This window comes from Nestor notabilis, unplaced genomic scaffold (genome assembly GCF_000696875.1).
Source record: "Nestor notabilis isolate BGI_N333 unplaced genomic scaffold, ASM69687v1 scaffold10257, whole genome shotgun sequence".
NCBI lineage: Eukaryota > Metazoa > Chordata > Aves > Psittaciformes > Psittacidae > Nestor > Nestor notabilis.
This window is the reverse complement of record NW_009936932.1, coordinates 81,796-103,342: the sequence shown is the minus strand read 5'-3', so window position 1 is coordinate 103,342 and position 21,547 is coordinate 81,796. Positions and strand designations below refer to the sequence as shown.

Genomic DNA, 21,547 nt, shown 5'->3' with positions numbered 1-21,547 from the left:
AGGCCATTTTTTTCCGCCTGTTGTTGATATAAGCCGTTATGTGCAGCAGTTAAATCTGCCTATAAAAAGGGAAAGGTTTGAAGTGTTCATGACATATTTCAGGGGGACCGGGTGACTCAGGGGGTTGGTAATGGAGCACGCAGCCTTTCACCTCTGGAGCGCTGGTTTGAATCCAAAAGCCATTACCATCTGGAGGTTGTCTGGCGCCATCCCTGTTACGAGTTGGGCTGTTCTCAGCCCTAATGACTGAGTGCTTATGTGGTGGAAAGGTCCCTACACTGGTGCAGTGCCTTGTCATCCCATTGGAGGGGTTAGGGATGGCAAAGGAAAGGGCTTGAGCTGTTCCCGATGCCTTTGAGACTACAGCCTGTTGCTCACCGGGGTGTCACACTGCTCACAACACCCTAAAGAACAGTGATCCCTCTTGATACTGGTTGGGGACACCCAAGCAGCGGTGGCAGGGCGGCAGCACCTGTGTCCCCATCCCACTGTGGATCCTGAGGAGTGGAGCAAGGGAACCCCATGTCCCATCAGTGTGGGCTGGTGGGTCACTGGGGGAGCTCATCACTGGAGGACTCATAGCATCATAGAGTGGTTTAGGTTGGAAAGGACCTTAAGATCATCCCGTTCCAACCCCTGCCATAGAAAGGGCTGTTTGCACATGCAAGAACATGCTACGGGCCACGGTGCTGCTCAGTGGGGAGACCCTGGGAGCATGTCCCACCGGCAGCGGTGGCACTGCAGCCTCCTGGGGACATCGCCTGAGGGCTGACCCTCTCCAAGAAGATTAACAGGGAGCGTCTGCCTCCGATGGTGCTGCCGATTCAGTCTGTCTGGCTGCTGTGCAGGTGAGAGCTTCATCCCCAGCCCACCACAGGGGAAAGGCTCCTTCTTCATCCCAAAAGCTTCAGGGTTTTGGCAGCCCCTGCTTGGGGTAGGGTTGTTCCTAAGGAGAAGCTCAAACTCTGTAGACCTCAGCAAAAACAGTGAGAAGAGCTCAGATATGCAGAGAGCACCGATTTTCCATGTGGATGCATTGCCATTAGCCCTGCCCATTAATTAGAATAATGCTAATTGTTATGATAATGATGATTGTATACACTGCTCCATATTTACTGAGTTTGGAAATACTTAAAACAAACCCTTGCAAAAGCCGTGTGCTTTTATCAGAGCCAGTAATGTCTTGCATAACATTTTTAAACGCCAATTTTTCTATGAAGACATATATTTATATCAACAAAATTAAATTTCAGCTTAAGCTTCTTATTATAAATAAAAGAAAATAAGTCAATAAAACAATAAATAGCCAACCGAATGAAGCAGAAATTATATCCAATTATATTTTCTTTAAAACCCAATTTATCTGCCAATATTTTCTTTAAATGCTCATGTTACTTTTTCACTTACTAACAATAAATGCCTGGATGCATTTCAAAGTGGTGCCTTTTCTATTATTTCATTTCCTGGAGTCCTCGGCTTGAAAGGACATTAATAGCACACTATAAATAAAAGGGGAAAAAAAGTTACTTAAGGATTTACAGCTGAGGATTTCTATGGAAACAAACCAAAGAGGGGAGTTTGCATCAGCGTGGAGGTGGTGGATGGAAACAAAGAGCACGCACTGAAAATAGAAAGTTCTGCTGCCACACGGCAACCCAGGGGCCTCCTACCTGAGCCTCTGTGTCCCATGGGTCACCCAAGGTGCTGGGGGTACCCAGCACAGGGTGCTGTGGTGCTGCACTGGCATCTTGGGAGAGGATGGTTTGGGATGCAGGGATTGCGGCTGGAGCCCAGTCGGTGCCCGTGACAAATGTTATGGGAAAGCCACAGCGACGGCTGCAGGACACTGGGGCACAGGACATGGGGGCACTGCAAGCCTGGAGCATGTCTCTGCTGCCCAGGTCCCTCGTTGGCACATGCTCTAAGCACCTGAGTATCAACCTGCAATGAGGAACGACTCCATTGCCAGTCCCAGGAAGTGGATTTCCAAGTGAAAAGGCCCAAAATGACTTGCATAACATAGGAAACAATCCAACAATCAAAAAATCTTTCACTACTTAATAGGATTTTATAAATTGAATTATCTCTTTAAGTGCTGACAGTCCCAGCCTATCAATCAATTAAGGGATGCCAGGCTGGAGCCTACAGACTCACTTAGTGGTGTGCTGCTGTCAGTGTGCTGCTGTTGGGGCACCTTGCTCTTTTAATGTCCCCACAGCCCCATGGGCTGACCATGACACTTCTGAATGGGGTGTTTCCATCATCTGATGATGCCCAAACTTGATGTTTGATTTCCATTGTCCTTTCTCGTGGCCAGCCCCAGAACATGGGATGTTTCACCATTCAACTGCAAGCTGCAATAAGAATTAAAGGGCTTATAAAGAAACATGTTTTCTGGCCTTGATTATTTGTTGTGGATATATTTTGCAGCTAAAATATCCTTTCAGTTCTTTATAAGATGTGTCTGTGACAGCACAAGCCATAAGGTCAGCCCAAGGGTCTGGGTCCAGCTCGCTTGTTTCTGGAGCTGTGGATGGGCAGGGGCCCTGTGTCACCTCTTTGTCATGAGCACAGTCTTTCTGGTAGCTTCAGTTTAGGTTTCTGCAATCTTCCTCTCCCCTCTAAGTGTGTATTAATGCAGTAGGTGAAGCTTGCATTATTGATGGGGTGTAGGACCAGGTGTTCACAGACAAAAGGTTAGTTTATTAATCCACTGGGAGACCTTATGAAAAACAAATTCAGGTAAACAACATATTTTTCTTGACTGCTTTTCAAGATTTAAGGCAGGGATCCTGTTCTCCGAGTCTCTTTGACGCATTTCCATTGCACTCTGTTATTACATTCCTCAAGAAAGAGAGATTGCTTCTTGTGCCACGTTCTGGGGAGAGAGAAACCTAATTGAATCTGCTGCCCGTGTGCGCTGGACAGCTTCTCCTTCCCAGTTATGGATGGTCTTGAGAGTTACTGAAACACACAGTCAGGCCTATTGGAAAGACATTTTTCTGTTAGGGGCCTGCGGTTTCAATGCTGTTCCCCCTCCTTTCTCTGCCTTGGGCAGCCAGTGCCCACCATCCCCATCCTCTCCAGTTTTGTGTCCAGCTCTCCCCATCCTGCAGCCATTTCTTCTGCGCCAGGAGCCAGTTTTATTGTGGCTCTTTGTCTACTGGTGGAGGTAAAATGGGTTTCCAAGTGAACCCTCCTTCATGCCCTGCTCTGCTGAGGAGCTGCTGTGGCGAGGGGCTGGCGAGGGGCTTTGGGGCTGGAACTGACGCCTCCCACCCCCTGCATCCCTGTGGTACCTGGTACCCTGTAGTACTGGACTTGGCAGGGCAAAGCCACTGAACTGGAGCTCATTGCTGAGCCTGCTGGACACTCGGAAGCTGCCAGAGGGACCAGCTCATGCATGGGCTGCCCTGGGTCCAGTGGGATAAAGCAGTGGCTGATTTGAGGAGGAATCGGGCAGCGGGGTGATGGACATGATGCAGCCGGCTCAGCCCTGCTGCCCTTTCCGTGTGCTTCTCATTTAACCTCTGAGCGTGGTACTTGGGAGAGAGTAATCCCACTGCCCCATGTATGACCACTGGAACTTGATTAAGCTCTGAACTTTAATTAATTGACTGGCTTGGAGTAATAAGGTTTGCCGATCCATTTTGCCCATCGAAGAAGTGAATTGTTAATTTACATTAACTGTCGGGTGTGAGGGCTGCCATTGTGCAAGCAGCCACTCTGCATCACCCCACCATCCACCAGGAGAGGGGCAGAGCAGTCCCCACCACAGCCCTTGTGCTCCCTCCACTGCCCACATGTGTCCTGGACCCCCCTCCATGAAACCCCTTGGTGGGAGCCACTGCCAGCAAGTGAAGCTGCAGCCCTTGGATCCAACCAAGCCACAGGGAGTCACCTCTGCTGGGGTCACTTGTGGACCCTCCATTACCTCTCCAGCCACCACAGGGCCAATGATGCTGCACCAAGGGCAGGGGTTTGCTGTCCATCACACTCAATACTCCGCTACTGGCATCTCCTCCCATCATTTAGAGCAGAAGCTCCAAATCTCAGCTCAGTTATTTCCACCCCTCATGATTAAAGGTTACAGGGTAAATCCCCTTCACCCTAGAGCTGAGTGCGGTGGCCAGTGACAAAGGAGTGTGTCCAGTGCTGGAAAATGCTTCCCGGCCACAATGGCTTGGAGCAAGAGGGTGAGACACCCCGAGCACATGCCCTGCCTGTTCCTTGAGCGTGCATCTTCTGCTCTTTAAATTGATTGGCACTTTCTATTTGAGGAAAAATGAGTTCTTAAAATTGAAATACCAGTTATTGTTATGGTAATACAGCGAGGCTGCGGCAGGAGAGATTTTAAGATACAAAAAAGGTTAGTTTAAATCAAGCCACTGATAGGTTGAGTCTATATAAAGTACTCAGGACTAATCAGTTCAGAGGTATCTACGTATCAGGTCTGGACCCCTTAATGCTGCTGATTCAAGTGGTGGGTGCAGGTAATAACCAAGATAACCCAAGGCCTCTGAGATCATTATTGCTTTATCACGTTTTGTATCAAATATTTTCGGCCTCATTTAGGATGTCAGCCTCTATCAAATGCTTCCTCGCATTAGGAGCACGACACATCCCCATGGTGCTGCCATACCTGGAACCCTCCATCTGTTGATGGAGGAGCACTTGGGGTACCCAGGAACCCTGTTAAGGGTATGTGGCGCTAAGCAGAAGATCTATGAATAATGTAACAACACAAGTACCGAGCCCATATTAGCATGACATAGTGAGTGATTCCCAACATATGTTATTGCTTTTTCTCATCTTTACCTGAAATTAGTAATTTAGAGCCCATACCTTTATTTGGAGAATAATAGTACACACAGAATTATAAAAGTTTAATACGCTCTCAGTAAAATGAAAAATGAGTGGTTATGATATTGTCTAACACTTTCAAATGTGTTTATTAATTCATGGTTTAAATCATAAGTTTCATTCTGCAGGAGAGTCATACCCAGCAATAAGCAAGTTTTAAAATATTAATGAATAAACAATATTTCTCTATTGAAATATAACATGCTTCTTTGAACAATGTACCAACGGTAATAAATCACAACCAGCAGAAAATTGCATTTCATATTTAATACAAGTTGAACTCTGCCTTTTTTATAAATGATATCTTTTTTGTTTAATTGGCGTCAGTTCAGATCTAGCAGATTGCTAATAAAATTCTGGATTTCCATATTTAATGACGCGTGCTCTTGATGCTGAATTTTACCACCAAAAAATGCAGCCTTTTATTACTCCAACAGATAGCGCTAATAGGTGATCTCCTGTCATGAGCAACAGCCCCATTTGCTCTCCCAAAGCAAATGGTGAGGGAACATCAGTGGGTCCCCACCACCTTCCCAAGGGGACCCACCACTCAGGAAAGGGGCTCACAGGGCTTGGCCACATTGCCATATACGCACCTCCAGCATCCCTACACAGGGATGCACGTCTGCATCCACGTTAGTAGCCACAGATATGAATGAAAGTAATTGGTTTTAATCAGCCTGTGTAAACAAGATCCTTAAATTTGTTGCCACATGAGGGTTTTGGCAGTCTCCAATAAATTAATCCTTTTTATTATATCAATGACAGGAAGATGATCAAATAGACTTCGATATAGATTTGGGGATTTATCACCTAGTAGCACTATGATATGCTTGAACTTCTCTTTTCTCCTGCTGCTGCTGCTGGAGGCAAGAACGAAGCTACAAACAGCGTCTGCTCCAGAGCCTGTTCCCAGGCGGAATGGGGGGATCTGGTGACAAGTGGACGGGAGATGCCAGGGAAACTTTGAAGCAAAGTTTATCTTGTCGGGAAAGTCGAGTTTCCATGAGGAGGGTCACCCCGGGAGAGATGTGGGGGCAAGCGGGATCCTGTAATGAGGCACTGCAATTAGTGTGTCATGTCAGTGCATCCTGCAGCCAGGGGCTGAGCTGAACTGGCAGCACGGTCACAGAATCAGAGAACCAGAGAATCAAACAGGTTGGAAAAGACCTTTAAGATCATCAAGTCCAACCGTTCCCCTGCACCGCCAAGGCCACCACTAACCCCTGTCACTGAGGCCTCGTCTACACGGGGTGTGAACACGTAGGGACGGTGACTCCACTACTGCCCTGGGCAGCCTGTTCCAATGCCTGAGCACTCTCTGGGGAAGGAATTGTTCCTCAGCTCCATCTAAACATCCCCTGGTGCAGCTTGAGGCCGTTTAGGACACAGCTTGGCTCTCAGCAAAGATTTCAGTGCCACATCGCCCTTCCCGCTCTCACTCATTACAAATTCAGTGCCCAGGATGCCCACAGCTTCCACTTCCCACCTGGAAAGCCCAGGAGACCAGTTCAGCATCCCTGCCATCCCAGGCACCCCCTCTCCACCCGTGGGTGCGATGGTTGGGAAGCTACTGCGCACACAACCTTCCCCTGCTCTGCCACCAAGGGAAGGATAACTGGATGGGAATTCTAATCATATATTATATTACCGTGTCATATTAGACTAATAAAATCCTAATATGATACAGAAATGGGGAGCATATCATAACTCCTCTGTGGCTAATACAATGCATGCAATAAATCACTCCCAGGGCTTATCCTTAACAATTGTATCAGTGCTTTCTGTGTCATGCTGATAACTCAGTCCCTCTGATCTAATGGTTCACTTTTCTTCACAGTCCATATGGCAGTGACATTAAAGCTAATGAAATAAAATAAAATTTGCCAATCTTTGAAGAATTCCATTCTTTACAAAGATGTATTTTATTAACACAAACTGGAAACATCTTCAGTTACTCCGAGTTATTTTCATCACATTGGAAATACATGGCACAGATACTGGCATCAGCATCTTACATCCAAGCCGTGTGTGGTCTTTGCAAAAGGCATCGCTACTGTTAGCACCAAGTTCCAGTGTCAGCAGAGCTGCTCCTGTTGAACCAGTCCTATGGGGCATGGATTTTCCCATGCTGGAATGTCACAGTCTTCCTGACTCTTCCCTTCCTGGGCAGAGGATCCCTCGTTGTATCCAAGGCCAGGTACACAGGGAGCAGGGAGCTTGGCGTCTGAATGCCTGGGAGAAGAGACCATCACCTGCTTTGCTTTTGGCACACGAAGGTTTGAGGGCTGCAGGGTGCTTCTCCTGGCTTGGGGCCTCTCACCACCCCTCCTGCAGGACACCCCGGCCACTGGCAGCTCCTTGGTGCGGTGTCCGTGCAGCGGTGCTCCTGGCACAGCAGGTCCGATGGAGCGGCTGTTCGAGCTGTGACATGGGGAACACTGAGGGTCTGTCCTCCAGACATCCTCGTGCCTGTCACAGCGGTGATGGCAGCAGGTGCCTTCATCAGGTCAGTGCCGGGCATGGGATATGGCGATTCCCACTGTGCATCCCTGGCTGTTCCCGCTGTGTTCTGTGCAGGGTCTCTGGGCTGGCACCTCCCAGGGCTGGCGGGAGCCACAGCCACAGGGGACGGGGCTGGTGGCTTTGCTCCCATGCCACTGCAGTGCTCACATGCACCAACAGCTCAAATCTGGGTCCAGGGAACCAGGATGGCACCACTGAGCAGTCCCAGGGGTGGGAGGGATGAGGGTCTCCTCCCCACACCAGGATGGGCATGTGGTGGTGCAGAGATCCCTTCCCGGGGTGTGTGCGTGGAGCAGGGATCCTTGCATGAGCCACTGTTCCTGCACAAGGCTCTGACGGCCCTTCGGGGTGTAGCTGCTGGGTGAAACACAAAACCATCAGCAGCATGATCCTAATGCTGGTGCTTGCAGTAAACCCTTCTGATGTGTGATCAAGCCTCAAGGATAGGATGTTTATTATTTGCCATGTAACCACGTGGCTGTTCTCCAATGTAAGGAAAAGCCAAATTGCACTTGTAATTCAAAGGGACCCAAAGCCTTAATGCTGTAAAGAAGCAAGCTAATGATGCCCAGCGGGCATGGGGCATGCAAGTGCAGCCCAAAGGTTGTTGATGGCCTTCCTATGAACCTCCTCAGTGTGTGACAGGTCCTTGCCTGTGGCCAGCAGAGATGTGATCAAGATGAGGGACGTCTGTGTGTTCATTACGCTGCCTACGCCTCCACTGACACACTTTACATTTAAAATACTGTTTCCATTGAGCTGGAGCATAAACACCAAGTGTATGGACTTGGAGAGCTCCATTAGCAAATGCAAATCGTTCAGTGCTTTGTCGTCTGCACACAGAAGTCTTCGGAAGTCCACAGTCCCCATCTGCCCCATCTCCCGTTAAACGATAATGAAGGCTTTGCAATGCATGCCTAGTTATTCACTTATGTATTTAAATGCACCACCTGTTGTGAAAGAGGCAATGTTGGATTCTAAAACTGATGGAGAAGTTGTGTCAGAAGCAGTACCTGGTGCATGAGGGATGCAGAGGGAGAAGAGGATGTCCATGGTCCGGGGTAAACCAAGGTATTTTACACAATAACCGATACAAGAATTGTTGATAAAAGCTGACCCACAAGCGAACTAAATCATGCAAATAATCATTCAGCCACCAAAACAACACCTAAAGGCTCGAGTAGCTCACTGGAAAGGGATGGCAGCTCCTCGGCTCCAGCCTCACATAGGCTGGTAGTAGTGAGCGCTGGCCTCCTCCTGCCTAGCTCCACTAACCCGAGTAGTAAGTAGTTATATTTATCAAAGACCATTTGCTGCAAGTGATTAACGTTAATTTGATTTCCTGTGAGTCAATTTCCTTGAGATATGGTAAATAGGCTATTACCTGTTATTGACCTTTACTTCATTAAAAAGATTTAAAATTAGCATTTATATATATACGTCCCTCCAAAAAAGTTTGTTTAATAAAGAAAAATATTGTTATAATCACATTAGACTTGTAGCCGAGGCTGTAATTCCAAAGTTAATGGTAAATAAAGATGGTAATCAAGAGGGAGTATGATGATGATTTTTAAACTCATCTAACAGACTGACCCCTTCCTTCACCTCCACTTGAATTTTTGCTCCTAGGTCTGACTTCGACTGAGCAGGAAGAAACTACGTCAACGTTTGATCATGAAAGCAAAAAGTTTATTCATGTTTGAAACTACATATAACTACCACGAGGAAGACTTTTCAATCCAGGGTGTAATCCAGTTAGAAAGTAACACGAAACGGTTTAATACATTAGAATCACTGCCACAAATTATTTTCATGACTCAATCAGTTTCAGAATCGCATACAATACAAAAGAGAGAAAGAAAGGGCCCCCTGTTACACAGGGGGAAATATACAGTACTGAATACTGAAGTCTGTATGCATTACAATTAGTTGTTGGTTTTTGCGTGGATTAGTAACAAGATGAAGAACATTCAAAATGTTTCTCAGTATTTACAACAGTTGCACTGGTTTGTGTTAAACCCAAGACCCCCATGTTCCCACTTTCGCTTCTTTAAAAGTTGCCAAAGCAACCCTGATTCTTTTAAAAGATTACAATGTACATTACATTTCATGGGGAAACAAAGAGTTAATTACAAGATGCAAAAAGATAAGAAAGAGACAAACTACAGCGTGAGTATCGTTCAGAGGTAGTAAGTGAGCACTCTAAGCTACAGAACATGTTGAAAGTCTATTGGTTTGTATGAGTTCGCATGAGGTAATAAAGCTGTGTTTGATTGGTGAGATGTATAAATACTCTTTTGCTACACTATGTACAACACTCCATATGATGGTGCTTTTTATCCTTTGCTTTTTTCCTTTGTTTGTGGTGTGCTGCCAAGAAGAGGTACCAAGTCTTGGCAGGCGTGTGCAGCACCTAGCTCGTACTGTAAAACCCCGGGTCTTGGCTTCCACAGACATCAGCAGCAAGTGTCTTCATCTCCTAAGAACAACCTATGGCCGGTGTCGAAACACAGGGAGGAGACTCGGGGTCTGGGGTAGTTTTAGCAAGAAAAGATGCTCCTGGTTTCCAATCTAATTTGTAAGACAATAGATCACAACAAAAATGTGACGAATAAGGATTCTTAAACACGACCATTGTTAACCGAAATAACCGAACAGCTCTGTTTATTCCAACTCTGTAAGAGATATGAAAAGATTAAACACAATCAAAGGCTGCAATTCATTTCAACTTTCCATGGAAATATGCACAAAGTTAAATTTAGGTGAGGCGGTCCTTTGTGTCTGCTCTTGCTATTGAGGTTAAGCTTGTCCTGTACTTTTACCCTTAAGGCCAAGTAATTGGCAACTGTTAGACCAACATTGTTAAAACTGCTGATAATAAATTATGATAAAATAGTTACAGGGCTATAAACAATGCTAAATCTTGGCCTAATTGGATAAAGTGCTTTTTAACATTGTGTGTTTTAAGTATAAATACAAATGATTATGATACCTTTAAAAAACAGATTTACCAAGTTTTCTAATAAGACAAGGTTTTACAGTAAAGCTGTAGGTGGTTGGCTACAAAAAAACTCTTTTCCTTTTTCTCCTGTGACTCTGAATGCGCTAATCAAGGCATCTCAGCTCAGGGAAAAAGTGTTGCTAGGAGATTAGTTAGAGGTATCAGAGTGCACACTTCCCGGCCCTTCTGTAGGGGAAGTCACAGAAGATGGAGTAGTTGCGTCCTGCCAGCCTCCATTAGCCTGAAAAGGGAAAAACAATTCAATTGATACCATTACGCATATTAATTACACCATACACTGAACATATCAGACTGGCAAGCCCGGGGTTTGGGAAGAGATGCTCTGGGAAGGACATTTTCCTACACTCCCTCTGGCTGCAGAATTCGGGTAAGGAAAAAGTGGCTGGCGTTAGGCGAGGGATGCTGGACACAGAGCCTGCAGCAGGAAGGAAAGCTGAGAGACCAGCAGCCGTTTAGCCAGATGTGAGCTGCAATTAGGACTCTGTGATTTCTGCAAAGACCATCCACGCTTTAATGAAGAACATCCCTTCAGCCAACACTTCGGCTTTTCCCTTGAGAAGACAAGTCTGGGGCAATCTGTGTTTAACCCCCTTGCTTCCCAAAGTTCGGAATTGCCATTCTCCACCCAGCAGAGCCCTCCACCTGCGGACCCTGGCACACAAAGAGGCGGGAAAGGGCTGCTGGGGTTGGCTTTCCAATTATCTCTAAACGTGTTCCGGACGCCGCTCCGTGTCTCCGCACGCCGCCGGCCCCAGCCCTGCCTCAGCGCGAGCAGCGCTCAGGAACAAATTTGCCTTATGTCTCGGGCAATGGAGGCAATTGCTGAAATCAATGTCTGATCAAATTTCTGCTCTGGCAGACAGCTTGTCGCTCCATATTTTTATGTCAGTCAAGAAGAGGGAGGCGCGGGGCTCATGAGTTGGGGGACGCTGAGTGGAAGTGACGGGGAGGCTTCTCCGCACAGCCCGCGAGAGCCCCGCGCTCCCAGCGCCCCCGGCCTTGGCAGGGATGCTTCCCGGCAGGGAAAGGTTAGCCTATGCTAATGCCATCATGACGTGCTTCGTTACCAAAACCATCAGTGGGCTGTGGGAACACTGTGCTCTCCCGGGAGGAAGGGGCAGAGGGAGCGATGGCAGCATGTGGGACCTCACGCCTGCCTGGTGTCAGCCCTCAAGCCCCCGCACCCAACCTGGCTGGATTTTACATTGAAATCATTGTTCATCTATCACGACAAAAGAAAACGCTTCATGGCTTCATCGGGAGGAGAAAGAAAGCTCAGTAATAATTATCTCCTTTGCAGATGAAAACCAGCAAACAGAGGAGCTCTTCTCCTGACAAATGCAAAGGTTTGGCTTCTCTTAAGTAAAATTAACAGCAACACCAACCCGCAATCACGTCAAGGCTGAAACCTCACCACCCGCTTTAAAACACTCAAGTGTGCAGATGCAGACTGCAAACGGTACAAAATCCTACTCCAAATGCAGAGGCACCGCTGCTTTTTTATTTTTTAAAGATATGAGAATCTACTTAGAGAAAGAAAAACTCTTGTGCAGATATGAGTCTGAAGATATTCCATCTGAAGTAAACATCATTCCTCTTTTATCCAAATTTATAAACAACAAATGTACAATATTTTTACTCAGCTTGGCAGCTGGAGGAGAGGTTGTCAGCAAGCATTCTTTTTTTCAAATAAATTAATCCTTACTCTGGTGGTTTGAGATTATGCACTGTATTATACAACAGCGCCTTATCAGGCCTCATCAGTGAAGATGGAATTCATGTCTGTAAAATGCTGCAGGCAATCACAGTTTCATATTTTATCATGTTGATAAGGATATCGCAAATTCTCTGAAGCATTTCAAAACACTTAAATGAAAAAGGAGAAATGCAACTAAAAGGCTTTTTATATGGTTTGTTGTGGGTTATTATGAGTTATTTATAAACCCAAAAAGAAAGATTTGACATTTCAAATGTAAAAGATTTGAGTATTTAATGGTACTTTTCTCCCTTTACAATTGAACATCTTCAATCACATTTTAAATCATTAATATTTACTCTCATGGCAAGTGGAAACCCAAAAAGAAGGAAAAAGCTCCCATTCCCTGTGGCTGCAGTGTCTCACACTGGGTGTCCCTGTTTTCCCTCTCTGTGGGTTCCCGACAATGCTCAGCACCCACATGCCGACCCACAGCGGGTTGTGAGACACGGGGACAGCCCCTGGCATGGGGGTGACAGTCACTGGACAGGGAATTCTCTACAGTAATGCTGAAGTCCATGAATATGAAGGAAAACAAATGAAAATCACCTCTCGAGCAAATACGAAACATTAAAAACACCCCCATAAGGCGTTAATCGTTGAAGTTATAAATGAGAGAAACGAGCTGGAAATGAAGGATGAAGAGGATCTGCCATGGAGCCCTCACCACAGAGGCTGCTGCCGTGGGTGGTATTTCATCCCAGGCTTTCATGCCGACAGAAGAACGGATCTCTGCGTTTATTTATCCTGGCGCCTCGTGTGCAGGCCACGGGGTCCAGCCTGCGAGGGTCTGAGCACTGTCAGATCCCATCGGTTACAGCGAGAGGTAGGACATTTAGCACCTATCACCATCAAGCCTATAATCCCTCAATTTACTAGCATCTGTTTGCCACACTTACTACTCTCTCCCGTTTGGAGTAACAAGGCCAAAAGTACTTCTCAAACACAGGAAAAATGTGCACCCTTGAAATGGCTAAAAGTATATCAAAAGCACAGTGCTGGTGTCTGATTGCAGGCAATAACAAACACAAGTACAGAGTTATCTGGCCATCTCCGGGTGAAGAACAGGAGCCTTCTCTCCAAGGCTATTACTTTTTAACTCATAAGGCTGAAAATTATAAAAATTCCAACTGCTTATAGTCACAGCTCCAGGAATTTCTCTCTTCTCATGTTATCAAGAGCTGTACCAAGGGCTATTCCGTGGTTCATCCCCAAAGAAGCAGTATTAAAAAACACTATTGCAAGAGTAATTAATACATGTATTAATGACTGCATTTACCTGACACTGTGCTTATGGCTCTCCAAACTATTGTTCCCCTGGGTACTCACATTTAAATTATGTGGACTGTACAGTGAATTTCCTCCCAAGCCATCATTGTATCCTCCCGTCTGATTGATAACATGACGCAGGGTATCCACCTTAAAGTAAGGGGAAACAAAATTCATCATTCCAAATCTATTAAAACATCATCACTTACAATAGGCAACATTTTGAATTATGTGAGCCAAAAGGGTTTAGCATCTTCTATGAAAGGCAAATTTATCAATCAAGGATGACTGGCAGAATTTCAACAAATCCTTGCATGTTAAAACCCATACATCTTGCTTCTCACACCAGCCAAACAACAACTTCCTCACAGCTCTGCGTCCTGTAGGTCCTTCTTAAGTGTCTGCAGCAAAGTGCTGTGCATATTGATATGTCTGTATGTGCTTGCATGTATGGGAAGAGATTATGGCATAGGTACTGCATGTAGAACGTGGAGTTAGCCCTGTCTGGGAGGACTGGAAAAGTGACTGAGAATGAGTTGTATTTTAATAGCTCAGTTAGATGAGTTCTGACATTTAAATAAGTAAATAAATAAATAAAGGCTTGTCCAATCAATGAAAGAAAGATGGCTTTTAAAAAAGAAAAAAAAAAGGGGGAGGGAAAAAAAAAAAAAAAGAAGAAAGGAGAAAAGAAAGGAAATTCACTGGATTTACAGTGTCCATGGAAGTCAGACGCACCCAATCCCATTCCATGAGCTCAAGCCAGAGCCGAATGCATTCACAAAGCTTAAAATTTCAATCAGAAAAAAATCGCTCTTTCCTTGATATTGGTGAAATTCAATGCCGGAGTAAGAGTAGGTCACATTCAGAAATAAGCAGCCTCCACTCTGCAGCGAGGCACAGACCATTTAATAGAGCCAGAGTAAGGTGGAATTTTTAGCCCAAACCCTACCCTGCTAGAAAGGCCCTACTTTGGGGCATTTCTCCTACCTGTGACTGCACATTGGCTCCGACTTGGGACCCCTGGTAAGAATCCCCATTCAGACTCTGCATGTTCATGAACATGTCCCCAGAATTTGGGAGGTTAAAAGAACCAGAAGAACCTGGAAAGGAAAGAGTTAGGTAGCTGAATAACAGAGAGCCGCAAATATATAACCCCAGAGACCTGAGGGCAGGGGAAGGAGAAGAAGACAGGAGAAGAGAAGGAAAGGCAGCGCACAGCAGAGGGAAAGCTGCTGGCCCCGGTGCAGGGCGAGCACTGGCTGCCACCCAGGAGCTGGGAAAGCTGGAAGCCCCATGCAACCCAGGTCAGCTTTTCCCTGTGGAAGAGCAGCCTGTACAACAACAGGTTTTCATGTCGAGAGCTTTCCTCCGGTGGATTGCTCCACTGTGAGATGCTATCACCAAACACTCGGAGAAAAACTCATTTTGGGTCTGTGCTTCATGTCTCCTTCACAAGGAAATGGCAATTTCTAATTAGCTGATTTATTACCCTCAGAGGAGGAACCTTTTTCTTACTTTTGTTTAAAAGGGTTTTTTTTTTCCCCATGGATCTTTACACTCTTTAAAAGTTGTCTACAACTAACTCGCAGGAAAACTTCACTATAAATAGTGTCAAACACATCTGTGTTTCATGGAAACCTCTGCCTCTGGAGCCCAAAAAAGTGACTTCCTCTTTACACGCTCCCCCTCCTAATTTAATGCTTAGATTTGCAAAATGTCAGCAACACACTAGCGAGGCAATTTTTAAACACTGCAGAAGAACATGTGGCGGAGCAACTCTAAAATAAAAGCTGCATTGTTAGATTTCTATATATAAAAATATCAACTCCATTTCAAGCAACCTGGAGTTTAAATTCTAATTAGTGCATGCTAAAATATTCCTCTGTTTTGTTCTTATCTTGACAATAAATTTAACGGTTCTTACAAAAACAGACTTGGAGCTCTGCCTCATTTTAGGTTATTTTCATTGAATGAGAAAAAGCTTAAAATATCTATAGAAACAAAGAAGCTGCCAGAAGCCCAAGCAGACGTTACCATTGCAGGAATTAATGAGGGCCCTGCTCTGCTCCCCTGTGAGGCTGCGGGAGCTTCACCACTGAAGCCATTGAGACCACCTTCAGCAGCGCTCAGCCCTTGCAATGGTCTTGGTACCACAAGTAGGTCTGCTAGGGAGCTGCAGCCCAGCCAGACTCCCTGGGGCACCATCCTTTAGGGACTGCCCTTCAGGATGCTTTAACACAAGCCAGGTACATACCAGAGTTTGGCGTGGTGGGGGAGTTTGTCTGGTTGTTCTGGACGGCCGCAGCCACGGCGTGCGCTGCGGTCACAGCCGTCTTTGCCGCGTAGAGATTGGCTTCTTCCTGGAACTTCCCGATGTTCTTCTTGTACCTGATTCTCTTATTGCCAAACCAGTTGGACACCTGCAGTGGAGAGAAGTGGGAAGGGTGAAGGACACAAAGCACTTGACCTGGCAAAGCATGATCCCTTTGAGATGTCAGGTTTGGTCTGGCAAATGCCCATGTCCCAGCCCCCAGACCATATCTGCTGGGTACTCCAATCAACTAAGCTGTAACGGAGAAGCTGTTAAACGTTACTATGGATATGAGTGTGATCTGGCTCTGCTTCTCTGTTGGCAAACTGATGCATGAGGGGTGACTCTTTGATGATGACACATATCCTGGAGCTTGCTGTAGCATTTAGTACAGCATTGTCTCCTACTACTATGAGCCATTTGTCAACAAAATCATGCAAGACCCCGAAGGCTGCTCAAGGAGGACCAAGGTCCGGTTAAGTGAGGGTGAGCAGGTAGTGAGAGCAATTGTTCTTTGTTTTTGGGCTGGAACAACCTTGGCAGCCCACTCATAGAATCGCGTTTGGTTGGCTGAAAATGAAAGGAATCATATAAATCAGTAATGGCTGAGAAGCCACTTTGTCATCTCCCTTTGAAGATACTGTACTGAAGCCAAGATGGCTCACGGGGCACCAACTATTGACCCACACAGAGGTCACGGCTGCAGCCACTCAGGAAAGTTGGTACAGTCTTTCTCAGTGGCTTTGTTTAACTTCAGCTGCTGTAACAGAGCTCCTAAACAACAAACCCAGTTTGTAACACGGACGACAGGCATGGCTAATGAGACAAAAGAGCATCTGCAACAACACAGAGGTAAAGGACAGGGGACCAGCAATAACACAAGTGGTTATCACCCAGGCCCTGGGCATGGTGTGAGGCCAGGGTGGGGTCCTGTGCTCCCCCACGAGCCATGGCAGCCCTGCAGCACCTCTCCCATCCCATGCTCCACTACAGAGTCCAGTGAGGCACCCCACTGCAGGCAGGATACAAATCCTGCTGTATTTTATGTAGCACAGCTTTTGTTTAAACACAATTAATGAAAAGCCTGTAGCTTTTAACAGTACTACGCAAGGTACCTTATACATTCTATTCCCTAGGTGATACTCCACCGTATTCTATATATTGCACTTAATATTACCTTGTCAGTCAAAGAAGCAATAATACATTAATGAAACCTAGCAAATAATTATTGTGGACAATCAGATTATGCTTTATTAACAGTTTCATAATTGAGGAATCTCTGTACATCAACTGTATTGTCCATGGATGTGTGCAGACCCCTCTGTTTATGCATGCCCCTGGACCAATCAAACAACAGCCATCACTAATAAAGGTTTATTTAATTCTCACAGTAAAATTTTAATATCACCAGCAGCCTGGGGAAGCCTCAACGAGTGGATTTGCTTGACATCAGATCGTTTCCATTCTGCTAGTCCCAATACTTCTTAATCTTTAATATCAAGGCAATTAAAATTAATGGCCACTCATCCAGAGCCACTGTGGGCAGTGTTTCCTTGACATCAATTGTTTGATGGGATTACCTAGAGGTTAAACTAACAAGCAAGGTTTAATTGGAAGCAATGAGAGGAGCAGCGATCGTACGTTATGTTTAACCTGCACACCACATCTAAATGAATACCCACAAATGTTAAACTATTTGGGAGACCAAAGCGTGCACCCTGTGCTCCGGCAGAGCACGGCATCCCGGGAAACCACAGCACCCTCTGGGCTTCCGCAGTCACATCCCAGGTCCCTTTGCCTCCCGGCCAAAGGACACTTTCCGCACATCAGCGAGACGCTGCAGCAGAGCGTGCCACGGCCCGGGGACGCGCAGGGCTCTGGCAGCAGCCAGGCGTGCACGGCCGACATGGGCGGCTGGATGTGTCCAGGATGGGAGCAGGTCACTGCTCAAGCAGTGCTGAGCAGGATTTAGGCTGGATTTACCACTGTGGAATTCTTCCTGTGGGGCTGTGCTGGCTGCTTGCAGCTTCCCCTGCCCGCCCAGAGCACACCTCACCCTGCCCAGGGGAGGGCTGGGATGCTGGAGCTGGTGCTGGGCTGCTCCCAGTCAGCACCAGGATTGGGAAGAGCCTCCCTGGCTCCTCACCCAGCCTGTGCTTACCCTAAAAATGAAAGTTGTTTCCATTGAAAGCTGCTTCACAACACATTTTTCATCAAAACAAACTATCTCTTCACATAAAAAAAACAACGAACATCTTTCTCCTCCTGATCATTGAAGGCCAATTAATTAATTGGGCTTAATTGTATATTACATTTCAAACAATACTGTTGCACTTATTTATCATGTTAATTGCAATGTTAAATAAAAAGACAATAAATTATTACTTAAATCATCAAGATGCCTAATGTGGGATTTGGGATGGGGCAGGCCTGCCTCGTGTCTGCGCACTGGCTGCTTTCATGGGATAAATCAGCACTCGTTCTGCAGAAGATGCAGCTGACATGAGAGCATCACTGCTGAAATTAGTGAATTACATATTTATGGATCACAGACATTTTTCCACTGTGTTTCCAAGCATTTGTAGCGCACAGTTTATGTTCCACACGCAATCAAATGGCACAAAATAGAAAATTTTGAAAACCAATGTGGCACAATTATGGTACCTGATCTAAACCTAAGAAATTTACCTCTAGAAACTATTTAATTAAGCTTGCATCTCTTTTAACTTGCTTCCCATATGAAGTGAAGGGCTAAGAGCCTATATATCCACAGCTCTCCCTATCAAGCTGCTTACAGAAACAGGCCCAGGCTCCAAAGTAGCAGGGGCAGGAAGGGTGTTGAAAACCAGCTCCTGCATTCTTTATTTAAAAGAACAGTAAATATATTCCCTTGTCAACCACATCCTTCATTTGTTTGAAGCAGTGAAAAATTTTATTGCTGTAATCCACTGACACGCTTTCAGCAATGACTATGCCCTCTCTATAGCCCGTATGATAGACTGATAGTTGTTCATGACACCCTGAAAGAGGCTCATCTGCAAAAGTATAAAACATCAGCCTCGCAGCCATGGTAAGGGGAGAACAGATGATACAGTTTATCTCCCTCCAACACGTGCTGATCGGGTAGCTCTAAATTACAGCCGACGATGTTCTCCGTTAAGGACATTTTTTTCCCTAGAATTACCTTTTCCATACTCTTAAAAATGAAATTGTGTGAGATGTTCATCCTAATAAATAGTTTGCCTTTATGCTTTTCTTGAAAAACCTTCTCTACACATTATTTTAAACACCCATATCAAAACTGAAACCATCTATCTCCCATCTGCAACTAAATGATTCCGAGAGACAATTTTCTTTGCAGCTCGGTGAAGTGCTATGGCAGCAAGATTTCCAGTGAGCTGCTTCATCTGGGGGGGAGGACGACCCAAAACACTCACTAATTAAGTGTTTGACGGAGAAAATGTTCTGCCATGAATCTGCCCCCAGCGTTTACAAGGCACTTACAGTACAAGGAAGAAACACCTTGGATCATCGTTAGGAGAGGCTACCGGGGAAGCCTGGCTCAGCCAGGAGAAGGACAAAGCCTCTTCATCAAACACCAACTGTAACCTCCAGGAGTTTGGAAAGCCATCTGTTAACTTTATGGGTATTCCCCCCCACCCCCCATTTTCCAGCTTTTTTTGTACCTCCAGGGCATTTGTAGCACGGGAGGTAAATAGGGCACAGTGTCAGGTACGTTGATGGCTGAGGGACTCCTGGTCAAGCCTGGAAATACGTGTGCTCAGGGAATTTTCCTGGAAGCCCACAGCGAGGTGTAGCTCAGTCACTCGCTTGGATGCCATTGCTTATCCCACGCGATGCTACTCCTGCCAGTATTTGAAAAGACTGCTCAATTCACCCCTGATTTCTGGATTGCATCCTCTGACTTCTGCTGCCAACCACTACAGCAGTGTGCACTGGGCTATTTTACAGTGCTTGCTCAGAGCTTTTCTGCTACATGGCCTCAAAAATACATACATTTTTCAGTACAAAGAAAGAGAACTCCAGCCCAGTTTGACCTCGTAAATACCAACCCTGCAGTCCCACTGTGCAGTCTTTGGAAATGCCTTTGAAAATCAAAGATTAGGATATCCATAGTGTTCACATTTTCCAGCTGTGACAGCAGATCTATCAGGAACTTAAGCAACCAGCTGATCACAGGCACTCCCTCTCTCACATACATGCTCCTCTCCCATCAGATGATGTATTACCCCGTGTTCAGGCTTTCCCATCATCCAGAGGTTTTTACAGTACTTTGACAGAGTGAAGCTCCAGCCGTGGCCCCGGACCTGCACCTGTGGCAGCTAGAGCCCAGGCTGTGTGCCCAGCACTGCCCTTGCTCCAGCCTGGAAAATGTCACCCTGCAAAGCTCAGGATGCTACAGGGGACGCAGTGCAGCTATTCCCATCGCTCATGCAGACTTCCTAATGGATTCAAGAAACAACTAATTCATGCTTGTATCAAATATTAAAGAGACAAACCTATATTCATGTCACAGGCTTACTGTTGCTGTGACGTTTTTGGACCATCTGCCTGCCTTTTATTTCATTTACAACACATACATTAAATCTTATCAAACAACCAATTAAGAAAGAAATCAGATCTATTAACACTAGAAGCAATCAGTTATGGCTTCTCAAATGTTCCATCTCATTTCCTTCAGTCACTTCAGCCTTATCTAGATCTAGCTTTTTATCTGTCCACTCTGTGGCATCGCTAACTCCTTCTCTGCCAGGCACAATTCACTGTCTGCTGGTTGAAAACACCTCTTCGCAGCAGGTCTGTTGTGCTCTCTACCATGTAACCTCTCCAATATGCAATTTGCCAGCAGGGATGAAGAACTTTTGGTTTCTCCAAGCTGGTGTTGATGGCATTGCCTCTCCTAACTACACAGCAGCCTGCCTTGGCTCACGTGGGAAGAGTTTTGGACACCATTTACTGGAGGAATTGCTATAAACCATCTCATGTCAAGAGGACTGGACCCAGCAACATGATGTAGGGCTACGGACCAAGGTGCCAGGCACTTGGGCTGTTTGGCTGGTCCCAGGCATCCACAGCAGCTGGGAATGAGTTTGGTGCCGAATTTCATCCTAAAATATCCTGCCCATCACCACAGCCACTTGTAAATGGACAGATTTGCTGTGGGAATAATTTGGGTTTCTATCAAACGTACAGACCACAAGAAATGCCAAGTGTTGTTCTGCTTTATGAACTATCTGGTGAAGGAAAGTGAAGGAAAGCTCAATGGAGCAGTGCCATGGGCCTGAGCATCACTGCAAGACCCCAGTCCAGAGCTACTAAGGTACTCTGGCAGCTGTAGTCAACAACAGTGCACGTTTCTGATTAGGGAGACACTGGTTTTCTCACATTAACTTCACAGTAACATCTGTTATATGCGATAAAAGGAGGAAATCTGCCTAATATATTTTTACTGGAGAAACCACTGGTGTCACTTCAGTGTATTGAGAGACTGAATTTCTGGCTGGCTTAGAAAAAACAACTTCCAGCAATCAAAGAAATTCTGATCTATAGAGATAGATTATATGTTTGTCAATAAACTGGCCTTCCCCTGAAATAATGGGAAGCTGTAATGAATTCATAACAGACAGTAAGGCTCAGAAAGAATCCCACTGACTGCGCAGAGAAAGCTGACCTAAAGTAGGGTGCTAATCTTACTGCTCTTTTAATTCTATGTTTGTACCCCAGCACAACCCCAGCCACCTGCAGGTACGCTGCCTTTTCTGCAGGGCCTGGTTGCATT

The 21,547-nt window shown here is 45.8% G+C and overlaps 1 protein-coding gene across 1 annotated transcript in view; it reads right to left on the bottom strand.

Annotated features, from left to right (window-relative positions):
* Positions 1–9,056: 9,056 nt before the first annotated feature.
* Positions 9,057–21,547, bottom strand: part of LOC104408860 (pre-B-cell leukemia transcription factor 3-like) — a gene marked incomplete at its 5' end in the record, with an annotated part of 20,422 nt that continues 7,931 nt past the window's right edge. The window contains 4 exon segments of the mRNA XM_010018587.1: positions 9,057–10,631; positions 13,497–13,586; positions 14,424–14,536; positions 15,691–15,856. Of these exon segments, the coding sequence (XP_010016889.1) occupies positions 10,539–10,631; positions 13,497–13,586; positions 14,424–14,536; positions 15,691–15,856 (462 nt within the window).